Source organism: Mercenaria mercenaria, chromosome 9 (genome assembly GCF_021730395.1).
Source record: "Mercenaria mercenaria strain notata chromosome 9, MADL_Memer_1, whole genome shotgun sequence".
In the NCBI taxonomy this organism is placed as follows: domain Eukaryota; kingdom Metazoa; phylum Mollusca; class Bivalvia; order Venerida; family Veneridae; genus Mercenaria; species Mercenaria mercenaria.
Genome location: NC_069369.1, coordinates 28,983,021 through 29,001,949, shown reverse-complemented (window position 1 = coordinate 29,001,949; position 18,929 = coordinate 28,983,021). Strand labels below are relative to the sequence as shown.

Here is an 18,929-nt window from a genome sequence, read left to right as displayed (position 1 = left end):
TGGTCTCTTATTCGTTTCCAGTGGGCCTTTTTTTCAGTTGCAGGGGGCAAGGTCTGGGCTATACGGAGGGTGGGACAACAATGGTCATTTGAAAGTTGATAAAGTTCAACTGTAGATGAGGCAGTACAAGAGGGGGCATTGTCATGTAAAGGTCATTTTTCTGTACTACCCTGGGTTTTTCTTTGAGTTTTATTTTCAAAATTACTTCTGAATAGTGTCTAGCAGTCACAATTTGACCTTTGGCATGAAATGAGCCAGTATTATTCCACGTGAATCCCAAAAAGCAACCCGCATAACATTGCCAGCAGTGGTAGATAGCTTAAACTTCTTAGGGGATGGGGAAGAAGCTCGTCTCCACCGCTTTGACTGAGCTCTTGTCTCAGGTTCAGCATTATGAACCCATATTTCATCCAAAGTGGCAATCATGACAGTTCAAAGACTTGTTTTCGTCACGGTTTAATCGCTCCAAATGTTCTTTTACTATGGTTACCCTGAAATAGGCTGGATGCCTTTTGGTCTTTTGTCGGCTGTTTCGCACCCTCCTAGCACTTACTTTGCTCAAACCAAAGTGTGTATGTATAATATGATGAGTCGACGCTTTACCGATCCTGGACTGTTTAGCTACCCCCTGCAATGCCTCTCTGCGATCTTTGTTGACAAAAACTTCAATATTCGCCACCATTGTAGGGGTCAATGCCTCAGCGGACCTCCTTGACCTTGGCTTGTCCCTCACGTCCATAAACTATGAAACCCAGCTATAAATGGTTGAACTTGATATGCAGGCTTTAGAAACCTTTGAAAAATATGGCAAGATTTTCCACCCTCTGAAAGCAGACTTCTGTTTCTCCAGCTTAGAGTCCACGGTAGCCCCAACACTACCTTGTTTGAATGCTCGGAACTTCGTGTAAACACACTTCACACTGAAAATAAACTTATCGAGTTATAGGCGATTAAATGTTATTTTCGCTCATATATAATATGACAAGCACGTGTTAGCTGAACAAGTAAGCCATCACATTCACGTTACGTATAAAGCTCCGATTCGAAATACCATGCATAGACGAGTTAATGTATAATGATCAAAACGTTCTGAAAACCAAACAAAGGTGTATTATGTCTTGAAAAACAAGAGGACCATGATGGTCCTGAATCGCTCACCTATCCCCACATGACCCAGTGTTGAACTGAGTATGACGTCGTTATTTCTATTATTTGACAAAGCGACCTAGTTTTTGAGCACATGTGACCTAGATATCATCAAGATAAAAAATTCTGACCAATTTTCATGAAGATTCATTGAAAAATATGACCTCTAGAGGTCACAAGGTTTTTCTATTATTTGACCTAATCACCTAGTTTTTGAAGGCACGTCACCCACTTTTAAACTTGACCTAGATATCATCAAAGTGAACGTTCTCACCAATTTTCATGAAGATCTCGTGAAAAATACGGCCTCTAAAGAGGTCACAAGGTTTTTCTATTTTTCAACCTACTGACCTAGTTTTTGACCGCACATGACCCAGTTAGGAACTTGACCTAGATATCATCAAGCTGAACATTCTCACCAATTTTCATGAAGATCCATTGAAAAATATGGCTTCTAGAGACATCACAAGGTTTTTCTATTTTTAGACCTACTGACCTAGTTTTTGACCCCACGTGACCCAGTTTCGAACTTGACCTAGATATCATCAAGATGAACACTCTGACCAATTTTCATAAAGATCCCATGAAAAACATGGCCTCTAGAGAGGTCACAAAAGTTTTTCTATTTTCAGACCTACTGACGTAGTTTTTGACCCCACGTGACCCAGTTTCAAAGATGACCTAGATATCATCAAGATGAACATTCTGACCAATTTTCATGAAGATCCATTGAGAAATATGGCCTCTAGAGAGGTCACAAGGTTTTTCTATTTTTAGACCTACTTACCTAGTTTTTGACCCCACGTGACCCAGTTACGAACTTGACCTAGATATCATCAATGTGAACATTCTCACCAATTTTCATGAAGATCCATTTAGAAATATGGCCTCTAGAGAGGTCACAAGGTTTTTCTATTTTTAGACCTACTGACCTAGTTTTTGACCCCACGTGACCCAGTTTCGAACCTGACCTAGATATCATCAAGATGAGCATTCTGACCAATTTTCATGAAGATCCATTGAGAAATATGGCCTCTAGAGAGGTCACAAGGTTTTTCTATTTTTAGACCTACTGACCTAGTTTTTGATCCCATGTGACCCAGTTTCGAACTTGACCTAGATATCATAAAGGTGAACATTCTGACCAATTTTCATGAAGATCTCATGAAAAATATGGCCTCTACAGCGGTCACAAGGTTTTTCTATTTTTAGATCTACTGACCTAGTTTTTGAAGGCACGTGACCCAGTTTCAAACTTGACCTAGATATCATCAAGATGAACATTCTGACCAACTTTCATAAAGATCCCATGAAAAATGTGACCTCTAGAGTGGTCACAAGCAAAAGTTTACGCACGCACGGACGACGGACGCCACGCGATCACAAAAGCTCACCTTGTCACTTTGTGACAGGTGAGCTAAAAAAAAAGAAAAACATGACGGTATTCATTTAAAAAGTCCAAAGTCCTAAAACATGTCAACTGTCATGAAAACATGTCTTTAAGAATCTTCTCGTTCCAAACACCAAACTAAGACAAGCATTTGGGGCCGGCGGTTGCGTGCCAGCTGGAGCTGTCAGGTTCACCGAGCCGAGTTGCCGTACTTCGGTTATTTCCATCATTTAAGTTTCGGCTGCCTCAAAGGACTGTAACAGGTGTGTACAAAGTTGTGTTTGTTATGTAGGTATACTAGTGGTGATACTAAAGGGCATAAACAGTAGTACTTATTTTTCGGTTTCAAGTGACCTTGTATGGTGATTTATGAACTTAATAGGCAATAACCTGCAAACGCCCAAGATAGTTCAAGTTCCATATACTTGAAATCATTTTCTGGTCCTTCAGGATCATGGAGGTTCTTCTGTTTATCTGCATATAGTACTACACATATGCCGATGCTAGTAGGTTAATGGGATGTTGTGCATTCCATTAATTCTCATGAATACCGACTTAACCATGCTATAGACCGGACACAGAAGTTTATCTGAAATCTAATTACCGGTAAGACACCGACAGTTTAACCAGTGGTATAGGTCTTGCCTGTGACACATGCCCTTCTTAAGGCAAATAATAAAATGTGTTTGCATGTCAGTCCATGCAAATAATTATCCACAGAACAAGAAAAACTTGCTTTAAATACCATCTGGCATTTAACACCTTTCTGGTTATGGTGGACGTTAGTTCCAGGTTATTTAAATATCAGTTAAAGCACTAAAAATTATATGTTGGTAGAATTATTCACCATGACAAGACAATGTGATGACCTCTATATCAAATAAATTCAAGCCATAGTTAAAAGCCTCTATTCAGAGGTTTGCATGCTGAGTTAGCAAACAAAACGATCAGTGTGTTTTTTACCTCTGAATCAGGAAACCAAGCCTTGGAATAAACGCATCAAGCTCATGTAACAATGGTAACAAGGTTGAAAATGAAGCCTGTAGACAGTCTAGTATTAACATTGTTTTTTTTTCTGTTACTGGCCTAGTGACGTACTGTTTTTACCAAAGATGATATAGAAAATGTGGCTCCTAGATTGTTAATTACTGTTTCCAAAGGTTTAACTTAATGACCTAGTGTCTGACAAGAGTTGATTCCATTTCATTTCTTTTTGTAGACTGCATTAAGATAAACATTCTGACTAATCTGACCCTGTTTCATGTTTAGCAGGTTAAAAAAGCCTTGTCGCTAGAGTGTAAACAATCAAATTAAATGAGTAGGACAGCTGTCCATATTCTATGTACATGTATAGCTGAGTTAAAATGCAGTGTTTAATGAGTTAAAGGGCAATAACTCTGGGCATAATTATTTGACATTCATTTGTTTGTATGTGGTGCTGTGAAACAGGAGGGATGGTTTCAATTATGAAAAGTATAAAACTGTGACAGGTATAAAACACTAGGTTTTAATCAGAACTGGTACTAGTGATATTATCAAACAGCAAGGCTTCTAATGATGTGCAGGTATGTAAAAAGTTAAATTATCAGGTAAGCTTAAACAGCCATACGCTGACAGCATGGAAAGAAAAATATCAAGGACACATGTAGTCTTTACAAGGGAGATAATTGCAGGACAAAGTCCCTCTTGGGAAAAAAAATCCATGTTGAAATTGACTAAAGCAGAAGAAATTCCCACATAATTTTGTAAAATCAAATAAATAACAGTTACAAACATTTGCATTTCTATTGAAATATTACATTTCAATTAAAATGTATAAGATTTCAAAACTGTTTAGAACTTGGCCAAATCGAGCAGATCCAGGAACACTGTATATATTCTGGGAGAAGATTATATACAAAAAACAATCATCAGAGGATAAACTGAACTAGTTTACTGAATGTTTATCTTCGATAATTAACTAAAATGTTACATATAAATCATACACATCAGCCAGAAATGAACAGTGTATATGAATTAGACAAAAGTGATACATACTTAAAGCCATAGCATACTCACTTAGCTGAAGATTTCAAGTCTCAACTAATTTTCGTCAGCTGTCTTTTAATAAACACAAAAAACTCCTTCAGAAAAAAAGCTATAATATTCTACATTGTATTTTAAGTATGTTAAATAAAACATTATTTTTTATGTCCAAAAAGGAAGATAACTTTTATGTTCATTTAATTTACTTGCTTTGTGTCCTTCTGACCAAATCTACTCTTCAAAAATAACTTCCTACTATACTTGAAAAAATCAGCTATTTCATATTTTAGTACGAAATGCACGAAATGTCTCAAAATTTTGCACATCAAGTTAGAAATCTTGAAATGCACAAGATACAGGTTTTCCTATACAGAGTTCTGAACTTTTTGCCTTTCTGTTTATCATGCCATAATCCACGTTCTCTCGATCCCTTGCTCATTACTGAATGTCTCCATATAATTAAAATATGAAAAACTGTAGCATTGTAACAAGCCAACACAAAATAATCTCAATATTTTTATAACCTCGAGACTTGGTTAGAATTTAGCATTGACTGTTGTTCAATATAATATAACATAGAATAAAAAACATTAAAACAATACAATGATGGAGTTAATACTACTAGTAGTTGCATTTAGTTTTACAAAACTGTTAAGGATTCATCATTAAAACTTTAACACAAGTGTTCAAGCAAAGTGCAATACAAAGAATAGATCTGCAGATGTCTACCTCCATGTTACTTTACAACTTTTTCAATCCTAAATATCTAAACAGAATTTAAAGATACTGTTTTACCATCTATATAATATTTAACATACCGAAAATAAAACAACAAAACTAACAAACAAACAGTTCTATAGTCCACTGAAATAGGTTTTTTTTTGATACAACAAAATATTTTGAAGAACTGTTTCTAACTAAATAAAGGATGCAATCAAATTTAAAGTAATGCTAAAACAGACATTGAAAGCCATAGAAATCTGCTAAAAATACATCTTAACTGACCTTAACCACAACATTGTATCATTTTGTCTCAAAGAATTCATTGTTCCTCTGGCAAATATAGAGCACTTTTTCACTGGTATGACACTAAAGTATTTAAACAACAAGTGGAGAGGTACATTTACATTTTCCACAGCATGGCAATGGCTTTCGTTACTCCAACATCATTGTAATTGAAGTGCATAAGTCCGGCAAATGCAAGAATTGAAACTGCGTACCACAAGATATGGATAAATGGTATAAATTTCTGAAGGTAGTCAGACAACACGTGGTCAAACGCCCTGTAATAGAAACAAAAACATTACGTTATTTCAATTAAAACTTATTTTTTCACATAACATTGTTAAGTAAAATTTCACAATTATACTGTCGCAACTATCTATTTTACATGATTTGTAGAATATTTTTTCTTCCTTTTTATCATGTTCACTTACACTCCATATTACCGGTAGCTTCCTTTAAACACGACTGAATTCAACCCTTTAATCTGAATTCTTTGGGTAGGTTCCGGAAATGTACTACAAAATCACTATGCCACTCTTTTTACTGTAGAGTACATTTCTGGAGACTCTGATGCTGGTTATCTATGCAACTAGGACTATCAATCTAGGCATCAGTAATGTATTTACATGTCGTATAGACCATATTCCAGCAATGATTACCTCCCTTAACAGTACATTAATTTCTCTCTAAAATTCCTACTTTTTTTCCTACTTACGGCCTAAGATAAGAAAACCCGCTAGGCTATTTGAACAGACCCAAAGAATTAAGAGTTTAGAATTACATGTACTCAAAACAATGTAAACGCCAAAGCTGTAATTTAAATTACATCTTTGTCAATGCTAATATCTAAAATCAAATGATAAAAAGATTGCTCCCTTTGTTATAAGGGGAGACCACTCTGCTTGTCCCTTTGTTATAAGGGGAGACAACTGCAAAGGAGAAAAGACTGTATTTATTCAGATAAAAAGGTCATTAATTAGTTAAAGATTTTAAACTCCCTCAAAACACCTTACAAGTTTCAGATCCATAAGTTAGAATGGCCATTCCTTACACTACATCAGTACTTTTGTATTCCCAATCTGTTAATACTGATTGTATTATTTTGTTAATTTGCAAAACATGCATAAAATTCGGCAAAGAATTTGGCACCCTGTTGTTTTCTTCTACAAAATTCTTACAAAAAGTAGGATAAAACATACAGGGCAGTCTCCAAGGTTACACATCTGTTCTGAACAGGTCTGAAGACCATAATCCAACTGGTTGTTCTGAATAAAAACAAGAGCTGTCACTATTGGTGACGAATGCCCCCGAAGCAGGCCCAAGAATGCCACAGTTGTATGCGCAAAAAAATCAAATATCATTTTGTGACCTTGACCTTGACCTAAGAGGCCTGGGTCATAAGCGTGACACATCTCAATATGGTTAACATTTGTGCCAAATTATTTTCAAATCCCTTGATAAATGGCAGAGTTATGGACCAGACAAGAAACACCTTTGACTTCTAAGTCTGACCTTGACCTTGGAGCTAGGGGTCTGGGTCTTGCGAATGACACCTCATCTTATTATAGGGAACATTTATGCCAGGTAATTTTATGGACCGGACAAGGAACAGACCATGTTAACCTTTGACCTCTAAGTGTGACCTTGACCTTGGAGCTAGTGGTCTGAGTCTTGCTCATGACACATCTTCTGATCATGAGGAACATTTACGCCATGTAATTTCAAAATCCCTTAATGAATGGCAGAGTTATGGACCGGACATGAAACATACCCAGTTAACCTTTAACTTCTAAGTGTGCCCTTGACCTTGGAGCTAGGGGCCTGGGTCTTGTGCATGACACGTCACCTCATTATGGTAAACATTTATGCCAAGTTGTTTCAAAATCCCTTCATGGATGGCAGAGTTATGGACCAGACACGAAACAGACCATGTTAACCTTTGACCGCTAAGTGTGACCTTGACCTTGGAGCTAGGGGTCTCGGTCTTGCGCATGACACATCGTCTCATTATGGTGAACATTTATGCCAAGTTATTTCAAAATCCCTTTATGAATGGAAGAGTTACAGCCCGGACAAGAATTTACCGGATGCACACACGCAGGGACGGACGGACAGCGCGATTTTAATATGCCCACCTTTGGGGGCATAAAAATCAGATCTATCAATGACAAGACTGAACTTTGAAGCTGATTTCAAAACTCACTTATTTGATCACTGTTATGTCCAGACTTTGGCAAGAAATTTGTAATCCATTTTAGACATAAGTTGTGTTTATAAAGAAATGAACATGTACTTACCAGAAAGCATGCATGAACACTGTCACTGTCAGTACCATGTCCATTATTGGGCCTTGGAATATGAGTGCTGACGGCATTATTCCAAGCATACTGACAGCCAAAACTCTCTCAATTTTCCAGTGTGTTGACGTAAAGATCATGTGATTTCCTTGCTTTTCAGCTACAAAAGTATATAGATGTATCAATATAAAAGTCTTAAAACAGTCATTACAAAGTAAAGAAACAACTGCGGTAAAAACAATATTATAGGCCTTTAATATATCCTGCTGAAACACGCACATCTGACTGGTTGAATGAGAAGCACTCCTTGGTCAGTAATATCTGGTAATAACTCAAGGTGATACTTCTCCAAAATATCTAAGTACTTTTATATCATTGTGGATACATAAGGGCTGTGGACTTACATTAAGGTTACAGTTTAGTGGACCTACCTGAAAGAAAATGACCTCTATTTCCTCGGTCAATTTTACTTTCAGGTGGGACACAAAAATAAATACTTTATGGCTATATAGTATCTCCTCCTGCTTCAGATAAGGTTAGAAGAAAACACAGAGAAGAGAACTAGATTTTGCTAAATTTTTAAAGATATTTTAGTAAAACATTATAAACATTCATTTAACAGTAAAATCATGTTACCTGATAGTTGACAGAATCTTCCACTACCAATCCCTTTTTTGTTCAGTTTTTGTAAAATATTTGCACTTAGCAATATACACAATAAGAAATATTCATACATACCAGGTGTGAAAGGACCTCTCCTAGCTCGGAAGTAGTCCAGAGCCCCAGATGAAGCTGGCGTCAATGAAAATGTTTTTGTTGTCGCATCTGGACGAAGAAGGCATGATAGAGTACCTTTGCTTGTAATTTTTGATCTGAACAATAGCTGTCCACCTACAATAGAATGAATGGATACATGTACTACTGTAACAGCACATATTTCTGCTGGGTCAAAATTTCACGAATTTGAAATTTTGCATATGTTCGCGAGGTTTACATGGTTTAATATTTAAGAAATTGTAACAATTATCTTACTTGAATTATATTTATGGTGAATATTTACGCTAGGATTAATTTTAGCCAAATATAAGGCCTCGCGAATTTAGCAAAAATTAAACCCTTGCGAAAATTTCTGCTTTTACAGTATTTGTTAACCTTAATTTTCCAGTAAATAACATCACACCTGACCAGAATTTAACTTTTCTGCACTCTCAAATTTTTGCTAGTGCAAGGTTTTTCAAATAGCAAAATATCAAGTTTACATGCAATTTTGATCAACCATTATTTATAGACATTTTGAATACATGAAAACCTGATTATTTTTATTGAAGTCTTTAATCGGGCCCCTAGCCTGTATTCTGGCCCTATGGTAACTGGACACCTAGCCTATCCTGTAACGTTTCTCTAGGTGTCTGAATTATTCTGTTTATGAAAAGTGCAATGAATTTATTTAGATTTATCATATTTTGTTTGTCCAAGATAGCAACATTTTCATGTACACAAATACTAGGCTAAAGTCTAGAATTTTCCACTGCCATTTTCAAGTTGTGAGTGTTAAGTTTGAGTCTTGGATTAGGTATGTGTCTTGTTACTGGACAGCTAGCATGCAGACAAGACACTTCCGGCAATCTCTTGCTTTAGCACCCCAGGGAATTAACCCTACTGAATAAAATTACATTGTCAACTTCTTATGAAAGTTAATTACACACTCACATTCATTCCGTAGAGATGATAATGTGACGCCTAAATTATCTCAAATTTTCTATATTCTTAGTCACTTTTATATACTCCTGGTTTAGCCACCCGGGGAGTAAACCAGGAATACAATATGAGGCAATGATGGTGGATTTTGCAACATTCTGCAGGTCCATTCTTATAGACCAGTAGTCATGCTTTCAACTATACAGAATGAATTACATTGTCACCCTAACAAATTGAACTTATCTTTTCCTAATATCTTATAAATATTCCTGGTATGACTACTCGCCTATAACAATGGACCTGAAGAATGTTGCATATTCACCATCATAATAATTGCCTTTAATTTACTCTGTTTACACCCCTATCTACTTTGTTTAAGAAGATAAAAATTTTGAAATTATCTAGGCGTCACTGTATCAACTCTACGGAATGACTTTGAGTGTGTAACTAACTGTCATAAGGTGACAATGTAATTAATTTCGTAGAAATAGTCCGGACACTTCCTAATTTTTGGCGATTAAAAAATAGGAAGTGGCTATTCCTACGGTCCCGTAAGAATAGCCTCACAGGCTATTTCTACGGCTCTCCCGTAAGAATTAATAGTGAAATAGCCAGCAGGTGGCTATTCCTACGGTTCTAAAGACAGTTTTGTATGTCCATCTTGAATTGCACTGTACTGAATTAATTCAAATGGCATATTTTCGAACAAATTGTTTGCTTTTCAGTATCACACCGAGAGAACAAGAAGTGATTTCGAATAATGGAAAAGGCTTATTTATGTCTATGTGTAATATTGTTGTCATCGAATGATATATATGTATATAGATATATGCAACAAATCAATCAATTCAATGAATGTAATGATAATATTGTGAGTAATAAATATGTCATTATTCTAAGTTTAAATCATGTTTTGAATATCATGTTATACGTTGAATGTTCCCTTCATGTCTCTGTGATAAGACATATAAAACAAGAGCACCGCCTTGCGGGTGCTGACGCTCATCTGATTTTTTTTTGTGTAATAGAAATATTGTCCTACCCATGATTTTCTAAGTCCAAAAAGGGCCATCATTCTTGCAAAAAGCAGGATAGAGTTATGTTTCTTGATGTACAGTGTCCACTTATGATGGTGAAAAACTGTTGCAAGTTTTAAAGCAATAGCTTTGATAGTTTATGAGAAAAGTTGACCTAAACATAAAACTTAACCAAGAAATCTGATATTTTCTAAGTACAAAAGGGGCCATAAATCTTGCAAAAAGCAGGACAGAGTTATGTTTCTTGCTGTACAGGGTCAACTTATGATGGTGAACAAGTGTTGCAAGTTTTAAAGCAATAGCTTTGATAGTTTAGGATAAAAGCTGACCTAAACATAGAACTTAACCAAGAAAACTGATTTTCTAAGTCCAAAAGGGGCAATAAATCTTGCAAAAAGCAAGATGGAGTTATGTTTCTTGCTATCAGCTATCGATTTTAAGTACTGTCTTAAGCTATACCTTCTAATTTTATCCGGGGATATTGCAACTAATCCAGGACCAATAAAGTATCCATGTGGCGGATGCTACAAGCCAGTGGCAAAAACACATCGAGCCATCTATTGTGATGCGTGCTATTTGTGGTGGCACATTAAATGTGCGAATGTTTCTCCAAATGAATATAAACGGCTTGGAAACATTGAGGACCCATGGATATGCAACCAGTGCTCAGCCTTCCACTTTACTGACAGCTTCTTTGACAATACTATTTTATCCGTTGACAACTCTCTAAATTCTATAGGTGGAGAAAATATAGACAACTTCGAGTGTATAACTAAACTGAGGAAGCAACACCCACGGAGATTTTTATGCGGATGTCTAAATATAAACAGTTTACGTAACAAATTTTATTGTATTCAAGAACTTTTAACTGAAAATACTATTGACCTTCTTTTTCTTTTAGAAACTAAAATAGATGAATCCTTCCCAGATGCGCAATTTGCAGTCGACAACTATCATATGTGGAGAGCAGACCGAACATCCAGTGGTGGAGGTATTATTGCTTATCTAAGATCAGACATTGCAGGAGAGAGGAAATTAGATCTAGAATTTAAAGAAATAGAATCAATCTGTATTGAGGTAAAATTGGAAAATAAAAAGTGGTTAATTTTTGGAACATATAAACCTCCATCTTTAACAAATGTAACTTTTCAAGAAAATTTTGATATTAGTCTAGACATGTCTTTTACTAAGTATGAGAATATAATGATAATTGGTGATTTGAATTTTAACATGCTCTCTGATGATAAATGTCATACACTGAACAATACTTGTGATATTTTTGCACTGGAAAACATGATTTTAGCAGGACTTTTTTAGATGTAGCAAACAAGCATGCTCCTTTGAAAAAGAAAAGGGTTTTGCAGAAGCCAGTACCATTCATGAATAAAACTTTGAAACAAGCTATTTATAAAAAAAGAATGTTTCTCAATAAATTTAAAAAGAATAAAACAACTAAAAACTGGGAAAATTTTAGAAAATATAGAAATCTAGTAACTAGCTTGAGAAGAAAATCATTAAATAAATACTTTATTGATAGATGTGTAGGGGGGTGCAAATCCAAAGATTTCTGGTCAACCGTAAAACCTTTCCTCACAAATAAAGGTTGTACTAAATTTAAGGACACTATATTATTAGAAAAAGATAAACTTATTACTGATCAACAAGAAGTCTGCAAAGTTTTTAATGATTTTTTTGTAAATGTGGCTAGAGATATTGGTAATGACAATCTTATCCCAAATGAAGACCATCCAAGTATTGCTGCTATTTTAAATAATAAATCATGCCAATCAGAATTAATTTTTGAGCCAGTTACAGAAAATTTCATTTGTAAGCAAATCAATAAGTTAAACATAAAGAAAGCTACTGGAGCTGACCATTTATCTTCAAAACTTGTTAAACTGGCTGAACCAGTAATTTCGGGTCATCTTACTTTTCTGGTAAATAAATCCTTTTCAACTTCAGTTTTCCCCGATAGCTTGAAAATTGCCCAGGTGACACCACTGCATAAAAAGAAAAGTACACTAGAGAAAGGGAATTATCGCCCTGTCAGTATTCTACCAATTTTATCAAAAATTTTTGAGAGAGCTATTAATACTCAAGTTGTAAACTTTTTTGAACAACATTTTAACATGTATTTATCCGCTTTTAGGTCAGGTTATGGGTGTCAAACGGCCCTTTTAAGAATAGTTGAAGATTGGAAACAAGCCTTAGATGAGAACAAATATGTAGCCTCAATTTTAATGGATCTTTCTAAAGCTTTTGATTGTCTACCACATGATTTACTGATTTTGAAACTTAAAGCATATGGTGTATCCGAAAATTCCCAAAAATTAATACAAAGTTATCTTAGTAATAGGAGTCAGTGCATTAAGTTAGGTCAATTTAGCAGTGATTTTAAAGACATCTATAAAGGAGTTCCTCAAGGTTCCATTTTAGGGCCGATTCTTTTCAACATCTTCATAAACGATATCTTTCATTTTGTACAAGTTAGTAAATTATATAATTATGCTGATGACAACACTCTGTCACATGCAGACCATGATATTAATACTGTTGTAACTACTTTGGAAAATGATAGCTTATCACTCATTAAATGGTTTTCAAATAATAAAATGCAGGCAAACCCAGACAAATTCCAAGCTATTGCTATTGGTAATAAGACAAAGAAATGTAATATTTCCTTCAATCTAGATGATAACATTATTCCATGTGATGAGGAAGTAAAACTATTAGGAGTAACTATAGATTTTAAACTTAATTTTCATTCTCATGTTTCAAGTATTTGCAAAAAAGCATCTAGGCAGTTGAATGTATTAAAACGCATTGGACATAATCTATGTAAATTAGGTAAACTTAACATTTATTACTCATTTATAATGTCAAATTTTAACTTCTGTCCATTGGCTTGGCATTTCTGCGGAGAAACTAACACTAAGAAAATAGAAAAAATACAAGAAAGGGCTTTACGTTTCATCTATAATGACTACTGTTCAGATTATGCAACTCTTCTAAATCAATCTCGGCTTCCATCTTTGAAAGTTAGGCGTCTAAGGACAATTGCTATTGAAACTTTTAAAATAATTAATAAACAGACTCCAGCTTATCTTCATGACCTTATAAATATTGATAATAAACCTTACTCTTTTAGGTATACAAACACTGCAGAAGTGCCACAGGTAAGGACAACAAGATATGGTAGCAACTCCTTCCGTTCTTGCGCTGCCAAGCTCTGGAACTCCTTTCCTCAACATTTTAGAGACGAGTCGAACCTAAATCAGTTCCGGAGCTTGATCAGTGCTTGGAACGGACAGAGTTGCCGCTGTTCTTGTTGTGCCAACAATGCATAACTGTTGCTACTGTATTTATGCCAATGCTTCTTATGTACTGCATGTCGTTTGTTTTGTTTACTGTTAACTTCAATACATAGCTTTCCAATTGCATACTTCAGCATGCCATTGTTTATTTGCTCTGCTAGCTTATAGTTGTGCTAGATACCAATTATATGCTTATGTATTTTGCAACCGGTAACTGCTTTGTTCTTTGCTTAGTTTGCATGTTTCTGTTTAAATTGTATATGATTTAGTTTGCATTTTTACAGAAACTATTTAATATATTACCTGAGAGATAGGTGCTAATCAGGTCTCTTTGAATCTGATTCAAGGTGATATTTGATTTTTGAAGACATTTTTTAGCTGGTGCACTCTTGTGCTTATATTAATTTTTTCAGAATTTTACTGATTAGATCTTAATTTATTTTTAGACTTTGGTCAAGATTAGCACAAACCTCTCAGCTTTTACATTGTATAATTTGAAGTCCTGCAGTTGTATTATGTATAATGTGCTTTTATGCTTGATAATTCATGTGCTTTTCTATGTGCTTATTTGTTTGTATTGTAATGTGACTGTTATTTGTTAAGTCGGCTAATAGCTATTCATAGCTAATGTTATTATTGTTTACAACCCGACTATAAATAAAAATTTGTATCTTGTATCTTGTATCTAATAGCCTGTGAGGCTGTTCTTACGGGACCGTAGGAATAACCACTTCCTAAAAAATAACAGGTTTGAGACAGCTACTACCGATGAAAAAATGACAAACCTACAGTTGCGGTATTTTGAAATTATCACATGTATGTTCATGAAGCCACCATCAGTAATCATAGATTAAAAAAAAATGACCTTCACATTACACAGTTACAGTGAACAAGGGAGGAAACATCTACTTCCTACGATAAACCTCGACACAATTATCTTGACACCCGTATACAAACATAGAGAGAATAATTTGAGAATGGTGTACAATAACAGATATTTTTATAAGTGTTCTAAAACTATTAAATCATAAAATAACCTCTGTTCCAGCATCGTAGAAGTGCAGTTGAGGCCATCTTGGCTTAAATGTCAAGGTCAGCTGTCAGTTATTGGAGCGCTTGCATATTTTAACCACATGAAATATTGAGGGAGTGCCAAGCTTTCACTGATACAGTTTAGTAGTCGGACTCCCTTTGTTATTTCCCAGAGTTTGACAACACACGTTTTCACATTTTTCGAATAGAAAAATCAACAAGTGCCAGAAGTTAACAAGGAAGAATTTAAATCATAGTGCTTCTGATAAGAATTCTACAACTTTTTTGGTCAGTCAAAAGACAGTAGAATATCTTTTGCCTTTTCTTCAGCCCCCTTTCTTTTTACATAATTTGTGTAACTTGTAGGCATTGTAACTGAAAATACAAACTTCAAGTAGGAGCTATCTATATTATATGTATGTGAAGTTAACTGCATCAGAATACAAGGACTGAAAAAATTATTAAAATATCGTTTCCTGAAAAAGAGTTATTTGAGCTGAAAAAAATGATCCCGGATGAAATATTTGGAAAAAATGGAGACAACTCCGCAAAGACTTTATGATAGGCTTAGGTGACAATTGACCTAGTACCTCATACAAACTACCCACGTTTTACCTCTAATCATGAAAAAAGCATGCATACTTGCCACATGGATTAGCAACCTGTATACAAAACTATGTAAAGATCAAATAATTGATTGCCCTGGGGAAAGTAGGACATTTTTTGTGGTGAAATTTGTCAACAAACAGACGATTTTTTAAAAAAAGTCAAAACCCACAGAATTTCACAAGGTGAAATATGTTGAAAAGGCTACTGCTGGAAAGAGAACAATCTCAACTACCCATACATATGCGTCAAAGTATGGGAAAAACATCTAGAAATATGAGAAAATCGAAGAAATCAATTTCAAGACTGTTAGATGCATAACTGTGTAATCATACATGGCATTTATCATAGATAGGTAACTTTTCCTTTGCACTGATATAACATGGGCAGGATTAGGATTAAGAAACGGTGTTCACTCAACAATTTCACGATATAATTAGATTGTTTCCCTTGCGTAAAGAAGGCTTAGGGTAAGTCTCTATAACTTGAGTCTAGATGGACAGTGCACAGGCACGGGTCCAGTGTATATTTTTTTGTTTGATATAAAAAATCCCTTTTTTCACACAAATATACTTGTAATATGTTAGTCAAATGAAAAAAAATTCATGACCAAAAATCCAGTCACAGTATCATATACATTGAAAAGTGAACTATGCGAGCGTAACGCTATGGCAAGCTACTCGGCAAACTTGTAGAACATTCCAAAATCGGAGTTTATACACTTGCAGCCTCTACCTGCATGATCGTACCTTCGAAACATTTAAAGCCTTCCATAAATACTAAACTGACCCCATAAATTGCTTTGAAATACACAGTACAAGTCTCTACGCGCGAAATGTTCAGTTCCCAGGCGATTTCAGCTGCCAAACGAAGTGATAAAAACCAGGAACACGTCTGCTATCCGGAATGAAATCGCCAGGGATAACTGAAATATTTCGCTCGTAGAGACTTGTACTGTGTATTTCAAAGCAATTTATGGGGTCATTTTAGTATTTAAGGAAGGCTTTAAATGTTTCAAAGTTGTGATCATGCAGGTAGCGGCTGCAAGTGTATAAACTCCGATTTTGGAATGTTCTAGTTTTTTAGTTTTGCCGCGAACTTCCCGCGAACAAGTAGCTGTGAACTTCCCGCGAACAAGTTGCCGCGATCATCCCGCGAACTAGTTGCTGCGAACATCCCGCAAACTAGTTGCTGTGAACATCCCACGAACTAGCTGAAAACCATCTCTACAGAAATTGTGTACAAAAAAGCATGTACAGAAAAAGTGCAAAAACAAATAAATTAGTAGGAATCAGGGATATAAATTTATTGAATAAACTTCAACACTGACTGAGGTTGTAACAAATTCAAATTGTCAATGTCTGAACTTTTTCATATCATATTTGGAGCATTTTAAACAAAGTTTTAATGATAAAACATATATGTATGTTTGAATTTTACCTGTTACTTGTCATTTCAATAACAGTGTCTGAGTGCATGTATTCATTTCATCCCAATGTTTTTCTTCACACTACTTATAAGTTATATGTATTGCTACAAATCTGTCATTGTTTTACATGTTAATTATCAGACTTATGAAGCTAAGAAATTGTCAAAATAAGCTATAGCTAGTTTTATATTTCTTTCTAGATAATCTGATACAGCTCTGCAAAAGGTTAAGCATATCTATTTCATTTTCAAAATTCCTTATGTTTACTGAGATATATAAGTATAGATATTAAACATAAATTTTCTGACTTACCACAAAAAAGTATATATTCCTATTAGCCTCTAAGAATCACTTATGAAAACTGTCTGTAATGCACACAGATTTCCTTCCAAACATGTCCAGAATATCTGGTTGTAATTAACTTATCAGACTCCTGCTGTGACCTTACAGATAATGTTACAAATTAATTGACCTACAGTTACCTGCTCTTATAAAAGCTCTTCAGTAACAGTTTACCAAAAGATTATAATCTTCTAAGTTCTTCTCGCGAACATGCCGCCATCATTGGTCTTCCTGCGAATATCTCGCGAACTAGTATCAAACCAATCGCGGCATGATCGCGGCAGCAGCGAATATCCCGCTAATACTTCCTGCGAATAGGTATGGTGGCATGTTCGCAGCATGTTCGCGGCATGTTCGCAGCTTTCTGACCATTTCGTAAGGGGGCCATTTGACTTACATATAAAACGTCTATTTGTGTGAAAAAAGGGATTTTTTATATTAAACAAAAAATGTACACTGGACCCGTGCCTGTTGGACAGTGATGGACTAATTTAGTCCAAGAAATTTGACGCGATCTTAGGATTTTTTTTATGGGCAATATCTCCACTCGCGTCAAACACTTGAAAGACCAAATTGGTGGAGGAAATTTCCGATGAAATTGTCATAGCTGCTAATTTGAGTTTAAATGCTGATTTTGTTGCGAATATGAGACAGGGGTGTAAAATTTTTTTTCACACCACTCGCCCTGCAGGACTAGTAGCCAGTAATATCTACTCGCCCTTAGTGAACAGTCACTCGCCCTAATAATTGACACTTTTAATACTGTCACTTTTATGAAAGGAGTATTATGTACAATAGTATTATTTCCCGAAAAATATTTATTTTGAAAAGTGTCTAAAAAATTTGGACACAATAATCATCGTCCAATGGACCATCCACCCGTGTTGAAAGGGATGAAAAAAAAACGTTAAAGATTATCGGTAATTGTTCAGTTGATAAACTAAGTAATTGACCATGTTTTCATGATCAAATTACACCCCCTCAAAGAGCTAAAAGAAGTGTGTCAGTATCATGACATCTGAAGTGGAGATCAAAGTGGTATTTTTGCTCGAGATTGTCATGGCATTACGACATGTTTTCGTGCCATGTGACACATCACTGTCTGATCGTACTGCATCGGTTCTTAAAATTGCTGAGAAATAGAAATCAATAAAAAGTTTCTTCTTTAATTTGTTATCAAAAGCGAATGTGCTATATCCCGTATAAAAGGTAAATGTCTCAAACTATAGTTATGTCTCCCCCAGGAGACATATTGTTTTTGCCCTGTCCGTCCGTCCGTCCGTCCTTCCGTCCTTCTGTCCGTCCGTCGTCCGTACGTCACACTTCATTTCCGAGCAATAACTGGAGAACCATTTGACCTAGAACCTTCAAACTTTATAGGGTTGTAGGGCTGCTGGAGTAGACGACCCCTATTGTTTTTGGGGTCACTCTGTCAAAGGTCAAGGTCACAGGGGCCTGAACATTGAAAACCATTTCCGATCAATAACTAGAGAACCACTTGACCCAGAATGTTGAAACTTCATAGGATGATTGGTCATGAAGAGTAGATGACCCCTAATGATTTTGGGGTCACTCCGTCAAAGGTCAAGGTCACAGGGGCCTGAACAT

General features: G+C 35.5%; 2 protein-coding genes across 2 annotated transcripts in view; one reads left to right on the top strand and one right to left on the bottom strand.

Moving 5' to 3' along the window:
* Positions 1-4,446: 4,446 nt before the first annotated feature.
* On the bottom strand, positions 4,447-15,098 carry LOC123546801 (putative succinate dehydrogenase [ubiquinone] cytochrome b small subunit, mitochondrial). Its single transcript, XM_045333369.2, has 4 exons — positions 14,950-15,098; positions 8,602-8,754; positions 7,864-8,023; positions 4,447-5,844 (listed from the first exon to the last, which is right to left on the bottom strand). The coding sequence occupies exons 1-4, from the start codon at positions 14,984-14,986 to the stop codon at positions 5,685-5,687; spliced, it is 510 nt and encodes a 169-aa protein (XP_045189304.1). The 5' UTR covers positions 14,987-15,098; the 3' UTR covers positions 4,447-5,684.
* Positions 15,083-18,929, top strand: part of LOC123546802 (protein PBDC1-like) — a 23,152-nt gene continuing 19,305 nt past the window's right edge. Inside the window, exon 1 of the mRNA XM_053551117.1 lies at positions 15,083-15,232. The gene's annotated coding sequence lies outside the window, so the exon portion shown is untranslated. The remainder of the gene's footprint in view (positions 15,233-18,929) is intronic.

Bases quoted from the DNA above. Each gene is read 5' to 3' on its own strand.
- LOC123546801 (XM_045333369.2), bottom strand. From the start codon at position 14,986: ATGGCCTCAACTGCACTTCTACGATGCTGGAACAGAG. The intron at 8,024-8,601 runs GTATGTATGAAT...ATACTTTTGTAG, and splicing joins GAGAGGTCCTTTCACACCTG to CTGAAAAGCAAGGAAATCAC. The intron at 5,845-7,863 runs GTAAGTACATGT...TTTCTATTACAG, and splicing joins GTGTTCATGCATGCTTTCTG to GGCGTTTGACCACGTGTTGT.